The sequence below is a fragment of the Nannobrachium achirus genome, assembly GCF_963921795.1.
Source record: "Nannobrachium achirus genome assembly, chromosome: 12".
Lineage (NCBI taxonomy): Eukaryota > Metazoa > Chordata > Actinopteri > Myctophiformes > Myctophidae > Nannobrachium > Nannobrachium achirus.
Window position 1 is genome coordinate 52,241,801 of NC_137832.1, and position 19,465 is coordinate 52,261,265.

A 19,465-nucleotide genomic window follows, 5' to 3' on the forward strand; every position below is an offset into this window, starting at 1 on the left:
AGCCAAGGCAATAACCCTATGGTGTTCTATTTTGTGTACGTCATTATTGGCAAAAATCAAATAAATACATAAAAACTAAAACAAAATGACCCCCTTTTTTTTTTTTTTTTTTTTTTTTTACAAAAATAGCAGATGTGTTACATAGTGAGCATGTACTTGGATATTATTTCTTTATAGCCAAGTCTAAAATGTGCTATCTCTAAAGAGAAAATAGAGGGAAAAGCAGCAGTTGGTGGAATTGGCAAAACTCCAGTACATGACTGGAAAGGGAAGGACTTTCGTGTGAATCGTGTCACTGGTGTGAGACTGTGAACATATGTTTTTTTGCTGGAATTGCTGCATCTCGTTTTGTTTGTATTCCGTAAGAGATGGAAAATCTAGTTTAAAGAAAAAGGCAAACGTCAGAACACATCCACATCCAATCACACTATGCCAGCTTTGCAGACACCCTCTGTGGAACAGATAAAAAGGCACCTATCAGCTGTCTATAACAGTTCTGTTCTCAGCAACATTCAGACCAGATCCACTACCCTATCAAGAAGACACCAATCCAAGCTCCAAGAGTCAACCTCAGCTGGACATGCTGCTGATCCCTCATCTCCTCTGCTTGCTGGGCCTGGCTCTAGGCACTGTGCCCACTGCTCCCATGGCTGAGATGAAGCTACAACGGGGAAACTGTCCAATGTTCTGGTACAGCTTCAATGACCGCTGCTACAAGTATGTAGCTACAGGTATGTACAGTACTGTAGTGGTGCAAAGTAACTAAGTATGTGCAATCAAGTGTTGTGTTTAAGTATAAGTTTGAGGTACAGTATGTCTACTTTACTCGACCATATACATACTTCAACACTTTATAATTTACTAAATCTCAGGCAAATATTGTACTTTGTACTCCACTACAAATTATTTGAAAACACTAAATACTTTGCAGATTATTATTAGCTAAATTGTCACATATGTGAGTTTATAGACCTTCTTTTTAATCTAGATACATTTTGAAGAAATTAGCAAAATGGGCCATTCTGCATAATGAGTATTGCATGTTTGTTACTGTAAGTATATTTTGATGCCAATTGTTATGTTATGTTATAGCATACTGTATGTATGTACTTGTGCAAGTTGTGCATATTGTGGTGTATGCTACTTTTACGTAAAACAAGAACTTGTTCCTCCACTGCAGCTATGACCTGGGCCGACGCTGAACTGAACTGCGTGTCTCAAGATGCCAACCTGGTGTCCATCCACAGTGCTGGTGAGCACAACTTTGTCCGAGCCATGATCAAGAACTACGACCCAGCAGAGGAATGGACCTGGACAGGCCTGAGTGACACTCAGAAGGAGGGCGGGTGGATGTGGTCCGATGGGTCCAAAGTGAGCTACACCTTGTGGAGTGAGGGACAGCCAGACAATGCTGGTGGTGTAGAAGACTGTGTGCATATTAACTTTCCTACTAGATGGAATGATATACCATGTCATTGGACTCACCCTTCTGTTTGTAAATCTCGTGCAGTCAGTATTTAATGGCTGAATTGTCTGATTTAACCCACTGACTTGTGCTGGGTCTACATAATAAATGTACATGCGATATCGTTGTGTTTTTTTGTGGCTCCATTGTGAAGAACACTGTACTTTAACATGTAGTTTACTTAACACCATAAATGATGTGTTATTAAGGTGTAACCAAACCATCTGACCAGGACATTTTCAGTCACAAGGAAACACAGCAGGAAATGCTAGTGCTACAGTACTATAGCGCCATCTCCTGGACCCAAACGTTCACAACTTTTCAACCCTGTTTGAATGGATACAATTTAGATTTTTGGGGTGTTAGAGGTATTATTTGACTAATCAAACATATTATTTCTTATTGGCATACTGTCACAGGCAATTTGGCCTGGCATGCAGGGCCTGTATTGTGTTGTGTAGGCCTACTGCCATGTCCTGTAGTCCTGTAGGCTGGGCCAACTGTTCTATGCACAGCAGCCATTTTGGAGAGAAGTTGGATGGTCTTCCCTCTTCCTTCAAAGGTGTTAACAATGATACTAATGAAGGCTCTGTTCCATTTCATGTTGCACAGTGGTTCTCAAACCTTTTACGCCTGCATTTGGTTCCATTTGAACACTCTCAGAGTAACACCTTTTAAGGGGTCATTTGAAACCCCCAAGGATGCACAAGGATCCCTGGACCACACTTTGAGACCAGCACAAGGATCCCTGGACCACACTTTGAGACCCCCTGGTGTAGCAGAGTGTTTCCAGTGAGCCAACATGCACAATATCAGCACCCTGAGCAGAATGGAACAGAGCCTTCAATAGTATTATGGTAACACCTCCGAAGGAAGTGAGAAGACCATCCAACTTCTCTCCAAAATGGCTGCTGTGCATAGAGCCTAAGGGGCATTGTGACTGGGAGCAGCATGCATTCATTTTGACAGATTGACAGACACATTCTTTTATTTTTCCTTTAGTTTTAGTTGACTAAACATCATAATATTCTATCAATTAAATCTTCAGATGATAAGTATTGTTCAAAAATTGTCAGTATATTTAGTACATTTTTTGCACATTTTTTGTCATAGTCATAATAGACGAGATTACCACTGATTGGGAGCACCTGGCCAATGCTCCCAGGGGCCCTGTAAAATAATGGGTGCCAGCCATTTTACCCTCTCTCTCTCTCTCTCCTCCATGACATCCTACCATGTCAGTTTGTCATGGTCCTATGGGTCGGGTTATGACACTGTTTGCTTAGATAATTGCAATTGAAGTGATCCCAATTCAGTTTTGTTTTTGAGCTATCCAAAATCCAAATCGGATCCATTTGGATTAAATGTTTTGAACTCTTGAGCTTGGCAATATAATTATTGTGCATGGGCGGATAAATCAACTCTGAGATTTTGAACATTTATATAGCATTATAGTGAACGTGCCTATCTTTGGGCAATAACCTGTTGAGTTTTGTCTCTTATTGTATCATATGATATGTTAGCTATGGTATATTGTAGCGTCATTTTAAGCAACAGCCACTTGAATAAAATGGTGGTTGATGATGATGATGATGATGATGATGATGAAAAAGCTGTAATGTGTGTTTGAAAAGGCCAGGGCTGAAGGATAGGAATTTGAATGGCTGCTCATACTTCATGTACTTCCCTCTTTGATCTACTGAGCATTTTAGTAAATACCTCTCGACTCTCAATCTGAGTTCCCAGAGGTCTTTTTTCCACCACTAGGGGGCGAAGACGCTACTACAGAGAGTAGAGAGTATACCACAATGGTGTGATTGATTGATTGATTGATTGATTAATCGAAGACTTTATTAGAAGAAGTTTGCATAGGAAAAAAGTACAGTTTCATGACGGTACAGTTCACTGGTACAGTGGTACACGGTCTACTAAAAGGAGATCCTAGAAAAGACTACGCTTATTTCCATAGGAAACCATTGAAGTATCTCATATAACATTGAGTGACAGTACTATGCAGTAGATATGTCATACCAGCATCGTCTTATTTGAACCTTACATTGTGTTCTACCACCATGGTGTCATACCATGATTTTGTTTTGATGTGGGCGGCAGTGGCTCAGGGGTTGAGTAGCCGCTTGGAAGGAACCGGAAGGTTCACAGTTGTTTATCCCGGGCTCCCCAAGAGCCAGGGGCGTCACAAGGGGTAGGAAAGTGGGACTGAGTTACTAGGGCCCAAGGTGGAGGGGCCCTAGAAACTTTAGCTATTAAAAAATAGCAGATATACAAGCTGCACCGAGTGCCCCGCTGCGAGCTTGTAGATCTGCTATTTTTGAAAAGTCGTGAAAATGTGTGCAAATCTTTGAATATGTATTTTTTAAGCGGACATTTGTAACTAAAATTTTGCTTCCGGGGGGGTCCCTGGAACTAAATATTTTGAGATGGGGGTCCGTGGCCAAATTCATATCATTTTGGGGGTCCTTCACATGAAAAAGTTTGAGCATCACTGACATGGAAACATGGGTTTCTTGCACACTTTTTCACAATTTTTTAAAAATAGCAGATCTACAAGCTTGCAGCGCGGCACTCGGTGCTGCGCTGTGAGCTTGTATATCTGCTATTTTTCAATAGTTAACATCCATGGGGGGCCGGCAGTGAGTCCTTGTACCCAGGGCCCAGAATTTGGTGTGACGCCCCTGCCAAGAGCTGTTGAAGTGATCTTGAGCAAGACGCTGAACCCCTAATTGCATGGTTTCCTCTGCCATTGTTATGTGAATGGGTGAATGTAATGCACAGTCGCTGTAAAGCGGCTTGGACAAAGGCGCTATATACATTTGCCATAAATGCAACATTTATGTACATAGGCTAGGCTAGGGAGATGGGAATCCATGTCTCTGCTTTTGAAATCCCCCCTCTGGTCTGATTCTGACAGGTTTATTTTTAGTCTATTTTATCCCTGCTTCTGGCCAGACTGAATTAAATATCTTGATAGGCCTATTCTGTTTGATCATTTCACAATTTAACTATTGAATTAAAAATGTATGTTAACCACTAACCCTTAGCTTACAACATGTCACATTGTGAGTCATGACATGTTTGTGAGATTGTAGATCGCCATTGGCTTAATTTCTTGTGCACAAATGTCCAAAATTCTGGATTCAAAATAGCAAAAGTAGCAGATCTACAAGCTCCAGGGACGGACTGGGACTAAAATTCAGCCCTGGCATCTTGGCCAGACCAGCCTCCACAACCAGCGCGCACGAAGATACTCTACACATATAAATACACAAGCGTTTAATACCACAACTTTTACAGACAACATAAATGACAACTACACAACTACACAATCCATGAATTGTATAAGTTAACGTACAGTTCTCACCACCAACAAGCGGAGTATGAACATGATTAGTGCCAAAATGTGTCCGAACTTTGGCTAGTTAGCTAATGAATGGAAAATAAGCATATTGATCAGAGAATTGGACAAACAAGTTGTATTTGATTGCTCAATATACAGTAGGCTATTACTGTATGTTATATACTAGAGCATGACACACAGACACCAAACTGAGACGCTGCACACAGAACTCTGCTAATCTATACTCCACACCCAATGGAAAACAACAAACATTGCTTGCGGGGCAGCATTCGGACGATACCACTCATTTAATTATAAAAGTATTTTGACCGATATTTTTACAGTTTTCTTTTTTTTTGCCACCGTCCCCCCCAGCCCCCTAGCCTATACCAGCCCAACGGGCAAATGCCTTGTATGCCAGATGGCCAGCCCACCCCTGACAAGCTCTAAACTTCGAGCTTGTGGGATCTTTACTTTTGATGCTTTTGTGTGAGCACTGTTGAATGGTCATTACTTTACAAAAAACTAAAAATTACGAAAAGCACATAACAAATATGAAGAGAAGAGGTTTCTGCAACAGCGACAATATACAGTAGTCTTAATATTCTCATTTAAACAGGAGATATTTCTGAAGCTGAATTATCTTGTAGGTTGTCACAGTATATGAACTAAGCAGCTAAAGTGAAACAAGAGACAACTCTTGCAATTTCTAAAAAACAAAAAGTTCTTGTCTGACAGCTTTCAGACATTCTTCAATATGCTCCCCACACACACACGCACGACCACACGCCCCACATACTACATCAATGCTGTCAGTCTGAACTATTGCCTCACTAGCATATTTTGATAAGATAATGTGAATGCAGAGTTCAGAGAAAAAAAGGTTATTACAGTGCAATGCTTTCACCACAACTGAAATGACATTACAAAATGTTCCTCAACTGAGTGGAGCATGAACATGGACATGACGTGTGTTTCAAGGTTTCAAGGAGCACTATTAAAGGAGTAGTTCACCCCCAAAATGTTTTTGAGCGGTGGTCACGCCGCTCCTATACGTGGCCGTGTGTGTAGACGTACGTGTATGTATGTGGGTGGGTGGGTGGGTGGGTGCGTCCGTATGTAGCCTCAAGCCTGTGGTGTAGTACCTTTTCTGACCACACATGTTAAGGGAGGGGCGCTGTTTTCAGGCCAGGCCAGACCAGGCACACACACACACACACACACACACACACACACACACACACACACACACACACACAGGGGGGAAGGGGGGGGGGGGGGGTAAACCACCGCTCAGTTCACACGGGTGTGATTTTTTTTTCTATTGATTATGATTACTCATGCCATAGAGACTTGAATTCGATGATATTCTTTGTTTTTCGTCGCATTCCTAGGACAATAATTTGATTACAATAAATGTAAGGTCCCCATCTGGAATCAAAGGGGGTAAATTTACTATAATCACATTTTCTATAATCAAAGTCCAAGGAATGCAACAAATAGAGTGGGGGTTTAACAACTCAAACCATAGCATCTCTATTCTGGGGGCGAACATAGCTGATCTACAAGCTCATATATCTGCTATTCTCTATGTACAGTGGTTCCCAAACCAAGGTCGAGACCCAAAAGAAATGTTTTAAATTACAACATGCAGTTGAATTTGAGATGTTGAATTAGTTGAATAGTAAATGAATGCTCTATTCAGACATGCTTTACTGTCCTTTATCATCTTGATTGTGATCTGGATTTCATTTTTGAGGTGGTGTCAGTAGGCTGATTGTGTCTGAGATTAGGCCTATACTGTCGTGACCGTGGACCTTATTACTTTCACATGTGTAACATGACTTACAAACGTGGCACTGAGTCACTGACTGGTGTCTGGGTCATTTGTGGCCCTGATGAAAGCGTTTGTCTGAACTGTGAATGTTGATGTAACTAAAGTGCTTTGAAATGCATCCATGACGCGATGTGTCATATGATACGGTCAATGACATATCAACAGCGTCTATTTTAGCCCCACTTGTGGCCCTAAAATTGGTGATGCAATGTGGCCTTCTGTCTGTCTGTCCCTACGTCCAACCAATGCGTTGGTCCTAAACAAGATACTGTATCTTGAAAACAAACGGCTGGATTATGGAACGTCCTCCGCAGCTTCATGCTCCCGTAGGCCTGTACCTCTCCACCAGAGCAGTGGTTTTTAGCCCTTTTCATATCATATCATTATTTATTCTGCATCTGAGCCGTGGACCACCATTTGATTAGATTTAGCCTCTCAGACCCAAGACTTATATTTTGTTGTAAGATTTTGTCCACAATTCCATGAAGTATTGATGTGGTACCATAGGAGAGATAACAGACACACGTTGATCAAAATATCAAATGTTCTACATCCTCTAATTGTGTAGAATTCTTTAAAATTAGGTAATGCAGATGTTTAACGATAAGTTAACTCTTGAGAGCGTAACATGAAACCAAATGGACCCATAAGGCCATCTGGTTTCAATGTACACTCTCAAGAGTTTAACGCCAACTCTCCAGCATTTAGCTGGGGACCACCTGGAGCCCCCTCAAGGACCACTGGTGGTCCCCGGACCACTGGTTGAAAACCACTAGAGCCCCAAAATGTTCACTTTTTTTTTATTATTATTATTATTATTATTTTTTTTTTAATCAGGATGGCAATAGTCTGAGTTGGTTCAAACCACTTTCAGTGTAGGGAGCAGAACGGCCTCTAGGGGCTGCTAGAAGACAGGGCCTCTTGTCTTCCCATGACCATGTGAGTACAGCTCCTGGGTAATTATGCAGTTATGTTTCCTCATTGCGACCGTAGGTCGCATTTACTACCAAAACCTCCACCGGCTGTCTGTGAGTGAGTGAGTGAGTGAGTGAGTCAGTGAGTCCGTCACACTTTTGCCCTGCTCATATCTCCACAACCGTTGCCCCCATCCATGACAAATTTTGCACACACACTCCTTGACTGCCAAACTACAGCCCCGGAGCCCCAGGGACCCCCAGGTCCCTGGGGGACCCCCAGATGTAAAAAATGACCAAATGTGCAAAGATGGCCAAATGACCACCCCAACGGGGCTGCTCACGGGGAATTCCCGGGGACCACCGACTCCTGGTGCTCCAGAACGGATGCAAAAGTGGTGGCGCCCCCAGTGGAGGACCCCCTGCCACTGCAGCGCACATAAAATGCCGTAACTCGGGCTAGGAGCGTCCGGGAGAGCCGGGGCCGGTACCTATTCGTCCGCCAAGGCAACGCAGAGACCCCACCCCTCATTTCTCACATGGCCCTATTCTAGCACCACCTTCAGGCCGATTTTTAAAACACATTTTTGGACACTGCTCCTACAGTTTTTGCCCTAAAATCACGAATATCACTACACAGCATGTCTACACTCATGTCATCAACATGGATCAGGAAGATTTTGGAAAAACACATTTTTGCCCTATTTGTGGAGATAAGCCACCTACGGTCGCTTATCTCCCGATTAGGGAGTCTTACTGGTGTCATTCAAATAAATCACCATCCCATCAAACTGTGTTAGATTTCTGCTGCAATATTCCTGTAATTACTTACCAATGTACTTTATTCCTGATTTCAGTGCTGAGCAAAGAGACATGTTGCACATCGATCATTGTGAAATACCTGCTGCAGAGCCAGCTGCTTTCGAAAGGTAACAGAACTTGCATGATCCGATGGGCACAAGTCCTGCTTTCTCTACATTACCACACCAGTGGCTGACGAAGCTGAACCCAATATCATTGTTGGATAGATAAGCTGTATGAATGGACAGTAGAATGAACCCTATTCGCTGCTTTGCACTGCTGAAGACCTTAGAAATTGGCATGAGAAAACATACGTTTAAGTTGTCAAAACATTAAAAAAAAGTTGAAAATGGGGAATGTATATACAGTTGGAGGGGGTACAGCATTGTGTAAACAGAGTTACATTGTGTCGTTATATACATATTATACAGTGTATAAAGCTTTTTGAAACAAATAGCAGCAATCTTTTGCAGTCGCTTTGGGACAAAAAAAAAACATCTTAAAAAATGATTTAAATAGTATACAAAAAAGCCTCAGATTTAAAACGCGTTCTAGAGGTCACCCAATTGTTTGTGGTCTTTAGGGTGGTTGTATTTCAATCGCTAGCCTTCTTTTATCACAACAGTTCTCAAATCCATAGCACTTATCTTTGAAGAATGCTGAGGGCACAGTAGATTTACTGCTACCCTCAGTGTCCGTCTGGCACAGTGGTCTATGTCGAAGTAGGCCTATTGACTGATATTCTGATATACTGATATAACCTCAAAATTGTACAGTAGGCTACTTTGAGTGCAGAGTACATGTTAGGCTATACTTTACACCACTGGTCTGGCATTACGAGACCATATCCCTCCATTTGTTATATCTACTGGCTACCTTCCCTGTCAAATAATTGGTTTCCAAATTAAACTGTAATTTATCAAGCATTACTACATTATCAACCAATGACATAAAAGTATTGTGCCTCACATATCAGCAACAAACTCTCAAGTTCATTTAAATCAAATCTGGGGTTTTGATTCTTGTGATGCAGTGACATGTTACTCTTATTTTTAACCATTAGGCCTACTTGTTTTCTATTCTTTAAAACTGTTATTTAATAACTGTTTTAAATGTCCTTTTATGTTGTGTTTCAGAGTCCATAGATTTGACACACAGGGGGTCTTTATGGTTGCAATGGTAACTCTTTAACTTTTTTGGACAAAAATAGGGCCCATATGGTTTTTAAGGACACTGATACTGTATTACACAACATGATGAGACATATTGATGTTACCTTGACGCTTCACATATCCTTACCCTGGATTGGTCTATATGTCTGTCTGTCTGTCTGTCTGTCTGTCTGTCTGTCTGTCTGTCTGTCTGTCTGTCTGTCTGTCTGTCTCTATCTCTCTCATGCGCTCTAAAAAACTGAGTGCTCATTTTATTTAGCCTAATCAAATGGAAGCAAAGCATCTAATTGGTTCAACTGTATTATGATGATATTTTCTGCATAGCTGTGTTCTATTTGTCTATCATTTAATGTTGCATGATATGAGTTGTAAAAGGGACCCCAAATTAAACAAGCCAAAGCAAAATCTTTCTTGTGGTTTTTATTCTTTTAGTTGTGAACTGTAGCCTACTGTCCTGTTGGCCTACCCTTTCCTATGCAAACCTCGAATAAAATCTTCAATCAATTAATCATTATAGAATAGAATAGAATAGAATAGAATAGAATAGAATAGGGCGGCATAGGCTAGTTAGTTTTCAGTTTACTTTGGCTACTTTAGAAAGCACCGCCAGACAGGGAGGAGGGTCGCTGTTGCCGTTCTCCGATTGGGCACACCCCTAAAACGTTCTCACCTTCCGCCTCTCCCATTGGCTGGAGTGCCTGCCTCGACGCGCAGACTCCTCTTCTCATTGGCCAGGTGGAAAGCCAGTCCGGCGCGAAGGTCCCGCCCCGCGCATAGACAGATCCGTCGGCTGATGTGGGACCAGAGCACTGCTGGCCAATCACAGGCCGTCCTTTTGACAGGCTAGTTCGCCTCGCGCGCCCTCCATCTGTTGCACGTATGCATCCAAGACAGTTGAAGACACGTTCAAGACCATGTCAAACAAACAGCTAATTATGTTTTAAATTCCTGTTCTAACTCTTCATACAATTCAAACAGTATCTAAATGTATAGTTTGAACTGCCCTTCATAACCATTTTAAACCACTTTTTGAAACATGGCTTAAGTGGCTAATGATTTTATTTATATGTTATGATGACCACATACAATGCTAGGAGATTTACAAGCTCAAAGAAATCGGTCAGTGATCCCTGACCTAAAATAAAAATACATCCTGTTGTTGTATAACCAAATTATAATATTATAAACAAATAAATAATATTTAAAGTATATCTGCTGTGTATTTCATTCACACAATTTGCAGGTAGAAATATAACAAACAATCGTCAGTCTAATGATAACACAATAACCGAACCAGATCCATCTAAAAAATGATTGTGTAAAAGAAAAAAAATCTTGAAACTTTCATATATTTTTTGACATTTTCATATATTCTAGAAACATTGCACATTCAGTAAATTATTCCAAACCTTTTTTGTTAAAATGTTGCATTTTTATGGCATACAGGTCATGAACATCAGAACTCCATATTTCAAAATATTGCAATATTACACGAGTTCAAAAGATGGATTTACAATATAAGAGAAATGTCAACCTTCTGAAGTCAGAGTTGCTTGAAGTCCAGTGTGTGAAGTTTCCGCAGTCAGTTATGATTTGGGTTCCTGTGGCATCTGCAATGCTTATTTTTTTTTAACACAATATTCTAATTTTCTGAGATGGATCTAGGCCTATCTACATTTTTAGGGACACATGTTAGTTAGTCAAAGCGCTCTTGAACGCAGCTCTGCTCCCATTTGGGGCGGGGCGGGGCCTGCACGCATCCACAGGATCCCATGGCCCGGCGGTACCTCCCGCGCCGCGATTGGCCGACGGCTCGTCAGGCGGACGCCTCGTTGGTCAGCCTCGCGACAGACGGCCGGCCGACCGGCCAATGAGAGCCGGGGGCGGTCCCCTCGGGACATGGGATGTTGTTTACCTTATTATCCACTGTCAGTCAGTAGGCTCTCCACGCTTAGGAACAGACACGACAAGACAGACAGATAGATAGTAGTCACCTAGCTGTCACTGTCACTGTGTGTCACCATAACCTCAACTGCCACTGAGCCGTCTGGAGGTGACACTGTGTGTGTGTAACTGCCTGCCTCTGTGGACTCTCTCTGAAATAAAGACAACCGTATAAACACACACACAGCGACACAATGTCTAAGGACAAGAGCGACACCATCATGGACATGGAGGAGAACAGGGTGATGTGGTACCCGGACTCCAAGAAGAACACGCAGATGGACAAGTTCAGGAGCCAGGTGAACAGGGACTACGGGCTTAATCTGGGTGAGTGACACTGACAGAGAGAGAGAGAGAGAGAGAGAGAGAGAGAGAGAGAGAGAGAGGGAGACTGGGAGAGGGAGAGAGTCAGAGATATACAGAGAGATACAGAAATAGCAGAAAGACAATGAATTAGAGACAGACAGACAGACAGACAGACAGACAGACAGACAGACAGACAGACAGACAGACAGACAGAGACATACATCAATAGCTGAAAGAATGAATGAGAGACAGACACAGAGAGAAGAGACAATTAATGAGAGAGAGAGAGAGATGTGTGTGTGTGTGTGTGTGTGTGTGTGTGTGTGTGTGTGTGTGTGTGTGTGTGTGTGTGTGTGTGTGTGTGAGAGAGAGAGTGAGTTGTCTTGGATTAAATGGAGAGGCAGTCTATGCATTATAGCCTTTCAGTCATTCAACACCAGACATGTAACTAACACTGTGTGTGTGTGTGTGTGTGTGTGTGTGTGTGTGTGTGTGTGTGTGTGTGTGTGTGTGTGTGTGTGTGTGTGTGTGTGTCTGGCTGACTGATTGAGTGTGCAGCTATATCTGCTTTCTAGTAGAATTTCATTTGCAATGCCCATACACACAGAAGAAGAAAACAAGTCCCCAGTGGATTTAACTCTGAGAGTGTACAAACACGGGTCCATTTGGTTCCGTTTCTACACTCTCAAACTCAGAGTTACAAATGAATAAATGAACACACTACTGGCTACTGTGTGCACTGCCACCCTGGCCTGTTGTCTAGGTTTACAGCCTTGATCGGTATTTCCACTATGCCATGGAGTAGCACTAGCCATCTGCCATGCCTCCTTGCTGGCTAAACATATATAATAATGTAGTAATAAACATGCCATTCATGCACCCACCAAGTATTTCATATAAATCTCAAAGCATGCAGCTCCCAATTGTGTTGTGTTATTTTATTTTTCTATTTTTGCATGCAAACTGCTGCCAGCCAAACCCCGTCCGTTGCAGGTCTGCACTTTCATCATGCAGTGAGTGCAGACAATGCAAGCCAGCCAGCCTCTATATGACTGTGTAATGCTACACGTAGTCAGGCTACTTGAGCTGGGGGACGGAATGCGTAAAAAAACCTTGGTTACTCGAGCATGAATAGATGCCCCTGGCTGGCATACAGACAGACAGAGTGAGGCAATATTATGTAATCGTGGAGTAAATGGAGGGGAGGCGGGGGGGTGAGAGGGGAGTGAGAGAGAGAGAGTGTAGATTGGGAGAACATAGTGTTCATCCTTAATGTTTCTTCTTTAATTCGCTGTTGTTTGTACTCTTCTCTTCTCTTCTCTTCTCTTCTCTTCTCTTCTCTTCTCTTCTCTTCTCTTCTCTTCTCTTCTCTTCTCTTTGATTGAGCCATTTGTAGACCCTGGTGTCAGGTAGGACACCTAATGTACTGGTTGTTGACAATCAGTAATGCCTGAAGACCACAAGCATTCATAAGTTAAGGCCTAGTGGGGACTGTAGCAATTAGGTATCTTATGTGTGAGACCCTGGTTCAAATTCCTGGTAGGACGTACATGTACAAGGGCAGCTTTAATATAATGTGTAACAGTTCAGTCGTTGACACTAAGTGTTGCCCACCTGCCCCTGGCAGGTAAATAAAACTTTCAGGCAGGTGGAGTTTGCTTTCAGTTTGCCCGAATGGGCAAGTGCTTGTTTGAGAGGGGACGCAACAGTCTATAAACACAACACGAGATGCAGTATCTGACTATTAAACACCTGAACATCTTTCTGGTCTGTGGAATGTAAAATAAGAGCACTGTGTATATAATGCGCTGTTTTCACTGTTGCTGCACGTACAAATATAAAATAACGTAAGTGTAAACCCATCGTCATATTCATATCTATGTAAGTATCTGGCATACAAATGTAGGCATGATTGTTTTTATAGCACAGACCCTGAAAGTAGAAATGTAACGGTAATTCAAAATGTACCTATCTTTTTTAATGGGTAACTTACTGTTTGGGCAAGTGGGCATGACCTTTGGGTAAATAGGACATGACCTGTACTTGCCTGATGGGCAAGTGCCTCTGAGACCTTAGTGTCAACCCCTGCTTGTTTTTGTCTGTTTAGTTCATTATGTCAAACATTACTTCTGGCCTCCTCCTTAAACGTACTCTGTCATGGACCCCGCGGTGGTCCACAGACTCAGACCTCCTCTCTGTCCCCCACAGAGCTTTCAGTGTGGCAGGCAGCCCCCTCACACCCTGTGGAACTCTCTCCAAATGGAGATTTGCCATGCTCCTCCAACACTGGACTCTTTTAAAGGCTGCCTTGAAAAGACACCTATTCTCTCAGGCTTATGGCAAATAGTTGTTTGCTGTTTTGTTTGGCTGTTTGTTCGTTGTTTTGATGTAATGTAAGGCGTTATTGGGTTCATGAACGGAGCTATATCTTGTTATCATTATTTACTTCAGGTGAGCTGCAAAGAGGGAAATGCAAATTTATAGTAATTAATGAATCATCCCTTCCTGCTACTCCTATTGCCAAATTGAACAAAAACACTTCCTCTTCAAGACAGCAGTATAATGTACTGTGTGACAGTGGTTCTCTAAGTGGGGTCCGGGGACCTCCAGGGGTCGTTTGGGGAGAGTTTTTTTTTTAACATAAATCTTCTCTTCTGGGGGTCCCTGGCACAAAACATTTTCAGATGGGGTGGGTCAAATACATATCATTTTGTGGGTCCTTGACATGAAAAAGTTTGCTGTATTGAGACAGATAATTTATGACTTTATTATCATTATTAATCGGTAGTAACAACAAGCGATTTCTCTCTTCTTTCTAGCAAACTACAATGACCTGTACCAGTGGTCGGTGGAGAGTTACCCGGAGTTCTGGGCTGAGGTGTGGCGGTTCTGTGGCGTGGTCAGCTCCACCACGTACAAAGAGGCAGGTGCAACACGCTGAATGTGAACCTTCTGTTGGTGTTACGCTGCATACTTCCACTTCACACACAGACAGTCAGCTGATATCTTATCGGAAGACCAGAGCGTCTGATTTCCATGCTAGTCAAACCACCCAGTGACCTTTCAATACCCTCTCCCTGGAAAACGTCTATTTGTCCCCCCTGTACTAACATTTCAGTGTTGGAGGTTTGTCTTGCCTAAATCATGTCATGAAAAAACAATAAACACCACACGAAAGTTCCCTATTTTAACTTTTCAGTATAATGTGTGTCCCTATTGCGTTCCCTGTTGGTGCCACAACTCAAAAAGTTCGCTCTCGCATAACACAGTAAAATAGCACCCAGGCCAAGTTAAATGTGTCATTGTGTGTCACAACTGTCAAACCTGGAGTTCAGATATGTAACAATAATTGTAAGCTTGTAGATCAGCTATTTTATGTAGTTCTGGGGGGAACAAAAAATGGTTATTATAATAAAATAAATGCATTTTATTAACTGTTGTACCCCTACACTGGACACGGCACAGACAGACAGACATTATAGTACTATAATACCATACCACTATAGGGCATGTGGTCCCTGAAAGTGATGCTTGCAGCATTCTAAAGTAACATTCCCTTGAACTTCACCTGTTCAATACGCCCACCAAGTGTGAAGTCGATCGGTTCTCGAGATATGCTTGCGCACGCACGCACGCACGCACGCACGCACGCACGCACGCACGCACGCACGCACACACGTAGATTCCTGGCATAGATGGATACCTTCAGGTAGGGTCAATCAGCCAGCCTTGAGAGTGACCCAAGGAAAGCACAACCCCAACAACAACAACAACAACAACACAGTGAATCACCACAGCTAGTTTCATCTTACACATGCTGTCGTGTGAGATGAAGTCAGCAAACACCCTCACAGTCTGACACCATGCAGTGTATCTGTGACCGTGGTTATTATTTAAAGGCACATGAAGGCGTTGCCCTGACACTTTAGGCGACTTTACTTATTATCACACAAACACCTCAAGGATCTTATTTATGCATTCCACGAGAAGATCATTTCGATTTTTTGTGTTGCTTTTGTCTAGAACTGGGTGATACTGTATATCGATATGATATTGGTGATATGATTCAGGATAGCATTAGTGATTTTGCTTATAATATTGTGATATATGGTTACATTAAAGTGATGTAATCTGGATTTATTAGGCTGTTCTACCTGAATGACACAATCATATCCACATTTACTAATAATAATAATTTCTAAAAAAAAAATAAAGAAATGCTGTTATGTTTTACTGTAGTTTCTGGAAGCAGCAATAAAGGCCCAAGCAACAGGGAATGCCATTTAAGGCATTTTAAGTGATAATCTTATCATCCTGACCTCCATGACATTACCATATTAATATCAATATCAAGTATTTTTAACTCAGCTGTTTGCATTACAATACAACAGCATGTATTCATCCAAAGAGAAACCATTGCATTCCTGCATAAATTGCAACACCGGACGCAAGGCAAACCTTCCAGATTCTTTCCTTCAATATCCTCCCTGGTCCAGGATATACAGTAGCTACAGTACACAGTACCAAATCCTCAGTGTTAATTGATCCATTTGCAACTCGGGTGCGAACAAAGTAGAACCAAATGGACCCTTACTTACGGGTCCATTTTGCACCCTCCCAGCACCCTCCCAGAGTGTGTTCCACTGGCTGTGAAGCTGCCACTCCCCTAATGTACACACGGTGGGGAATGAATGCTCCGATGTTTTACTTCAGTAAAAGAAATTAACTTAAAAAGGCCTGTTTTCAAAATCTTATTATATTCTAGATACATTGCACATTCATTGAATTATTCCAAACATTTTTTGTTAAAACTTTGAATTTGTATGGCATTCATGTCATGAATATCAAAAGTCCATATTTCAAAATATTACACTATTACACACTCAAAACTAGGATTTATAATGTCAACCTTCTTAAGTCAGAGTTGCTTGAAGTCCAGTGGGAAGTTTCCGCAGTCAGAATTGATTTGTGGTGCTATGGCATCTGCAATGCTTTATTACACATTATTCAATTTTTTTGGGATAGACTGTTACTTTTAAGTACCAAAAAAGGGCAGAGATAAAAATAGGGCTGAAGCTAATGTATGTTTTATCATATAATAATGTATATCTTCAAATTAAGTAACTAGTAACTGAAGTTAAGTAAAACAAAATAATACCTCAAATTGTACTTAAAGGAGTAGTTCACCACTTTTCAACCTGTCTTCATATAATAGGTCCTCACTAATGTTCATGATAAAATATCACAGTTTTTTTCTACTCAGTCCATGTCTCCTAGGAGAGCTGTGGGAAGTTCAGAATCCATCGTCTTGTGACATCATTCCCCCCCCCCCCCCCCCCCCAAAAAATGTAATCAATATTTTAGAAAAAAATATTTAGATTTTTATTATCGCGAGAACAATGGCTTCCACTTTAAAATTGCAATTTTTCAGGAATAGAAAGCCTGCAGTTTCTATAAGCTGGATTGGCAATCGATGATGTCACAAGACGATGGGTTTCTGACCTGCCCACAGCCCTCCTCTGAGAAAAGAAAAAAAAAAAGCTATTTTTGAGTGAGGACCAATTATATGAACATAGGTTGAAAAGTGGTGGAGTGCCCCTTTAAGTATTGCTTAGATGTACTTAGTTACTTTACACCGTTGACGTGTACACTCAGACAAAGCATATGATGATGTCACATGTTGGCACTCCTTCTGTCCCCGGGACACTGAAGACATTGTGTACAAGAAGGCACAGACAGCGTCAGCTGACTGCATACAGTATGTGTCCTGCCTGTTACACAGTGCAGTGGAGGGAAAAGTACTCACATTCCTTACTTAAGTAAAAGTATCAATACCCAATGTAGATGTACTCTGTTACAAGTAGATGTCCGATATTCAAAATGTACTCGGGTAAAAGTACAAAAGTATTGTCATCAAAATGTACTTAAAGTACCAAAAGTAAAAGTGCTCATTGTGCAGAATGTCCCATTTCAATTTCAATATTTTTTTTAAATAGCAGATCTACAAGCTCGCAATGCGTCGCATCGCGAACATTGATATATGGCTGAAGTTGTTAAGGTATGTTTTGCAATAATAATCAATATCTACATAGTAACTACCGTAGTAACTAAAGTTTTAAAATAAATGCAGTGGAGTACAATATTTGAATCTGAGAGATGTAGTGGAGTAGAAGTAAAAGCATTGGAAATTGGAAAGACTCAAGTAAAGTACAAATACCTCAAAATTGCACTTAAGTACAGTACTTAAGTAAATGTACTTATTTTCTTTACGCCACTGACACAGTGTCAGAGTGACTTGTCTTTGTCTTGCCAAGGAAAACATTCACACAGAGTCAGTCCTGGGGCGGAAGTGTCCTCCTTGGCAAGGCGCTTTAACCGGCCGGCCACCTGCTGGCGTGTTGCAAAACTACTGTTCCTTCCTTGGAATATTGCATATTTTTGTCTGTGTAACATTCTTAACTATGCGTTTTCAGTCACTGCTCAGGTCGTACTATAGGCCTACTAGTGACAGTTTAGGACGAAATTTGATCAAGTTAAAAAAAAAATAATAATAATCCCCATAGAATGTTATTTATACTGGGCTTGGGGTAACACTTTACTATAAGGTACAAAGTAATACACTCAGTTAATGCTTAACTAACACTTTATTCCTGATTAACTAATACATCAGTTAATCATGAATTCATCATAAAAAATCATCAAGTAATGTTGGAATAGCTATTATTTAACTAACTTAATCTATCAGTAGTTAAGACTATGTTAGTTAATAGTTAGTTAACATCAACCATATTATGGATGGTTTGTAGATCTGTTTTTTCTGGTCAATTCTATGCCCAGGATGAGTGCTTCATAGGCGGGTAGGATTAGTGTGTTGACCCGGTGATACTGGTTGGTCTAAAACTTCCAGGGGTCTCTCATATTGGACCAGAAAAGACAGATCTACAAACCATCCATAATATGATTGATGTTAACTAACTATTAACTAACATAGTCTTAACTACTGATAGATTAAGTTAGTTAAGTAATAGCTATTCCAACATTACTTGATGATTTTTCATGATGAATTCATGATTAACTGATGTATTAGTTAATGAGGAATAAAGTGTTAGTTAAGCATTAACTGAGTGTATTACTTTGTACCTTATAGTAAAGTGTTACCCTTATGGGTAATGCAGTCGGAAGCACTGTCGCCTCACAGCTAGAAGGTCCTGGGTTCGATTCCCGCTGGGGGATGCTGTTGGCGCTGGGGGCGTGTTCTCTCCTCTGCGTCATCAGCGCCCACACCCTGGGAGGGGTAGGCGCCAAAATCGTGGGATAAAAATATAATATATTGTAAAAATGTCAACTTCTTGTTGGTTTTACTATTTTACACTCTCAGAGCTAAATGAACACTGATGATTTTAGTGCACTTCAGTACACTAATGCCTTTTTGTGGTCATGACAATCTGATTAGTTAAACTGGAAGCCAAGAAGAAAGAGCCAAATAAGTGTGTTTTGGTCTGCGATCAGGTCTATGTGTATGCAACACTTTTCTTCACAGCATAGTATGTAGAAGACTGTACTGTCTTTGGACAGTAGCTGCAGTGAGTAACTCCCACATCTTGTCCTGTATGTCTGTCTTGTGTGTGTGTGTGTGTGTGTGTGTGTGTGTGTGTGTGTGTGTGTGTGTGT

The 19,465-nt window shown here is 41.4% G+C and overlaps 1 protein-coding gene across 1 annotated transcript in view; it reads left to right on the plus strand.

Moving 5' to 3' along the window:
- The first annotated feature begins 11,497 nt into the window (after positions 1–11,497).
- aacs (acetoacetyl-CoA synthetase) overlaps positions 11,498–19,465 on the plus strand; it is a 78,704-nt gene continuing 70,736 nt past the window's right edge. The window contains exons 1-2 of the mRNA XM_080739344.1: positions 11,498–11,815; positions 14,614–14,717. Coding sequence (XP_080595470.1) covers positions 11,683–11,815; positions 14,614–14,717 — 237 coding nt within the window. The 5' untranslated portion in view covers positions 11,498–11,682. The remainder of the gene's footprint in view (positions 11,816–14,613; positions 14,718–19,465) is intronic.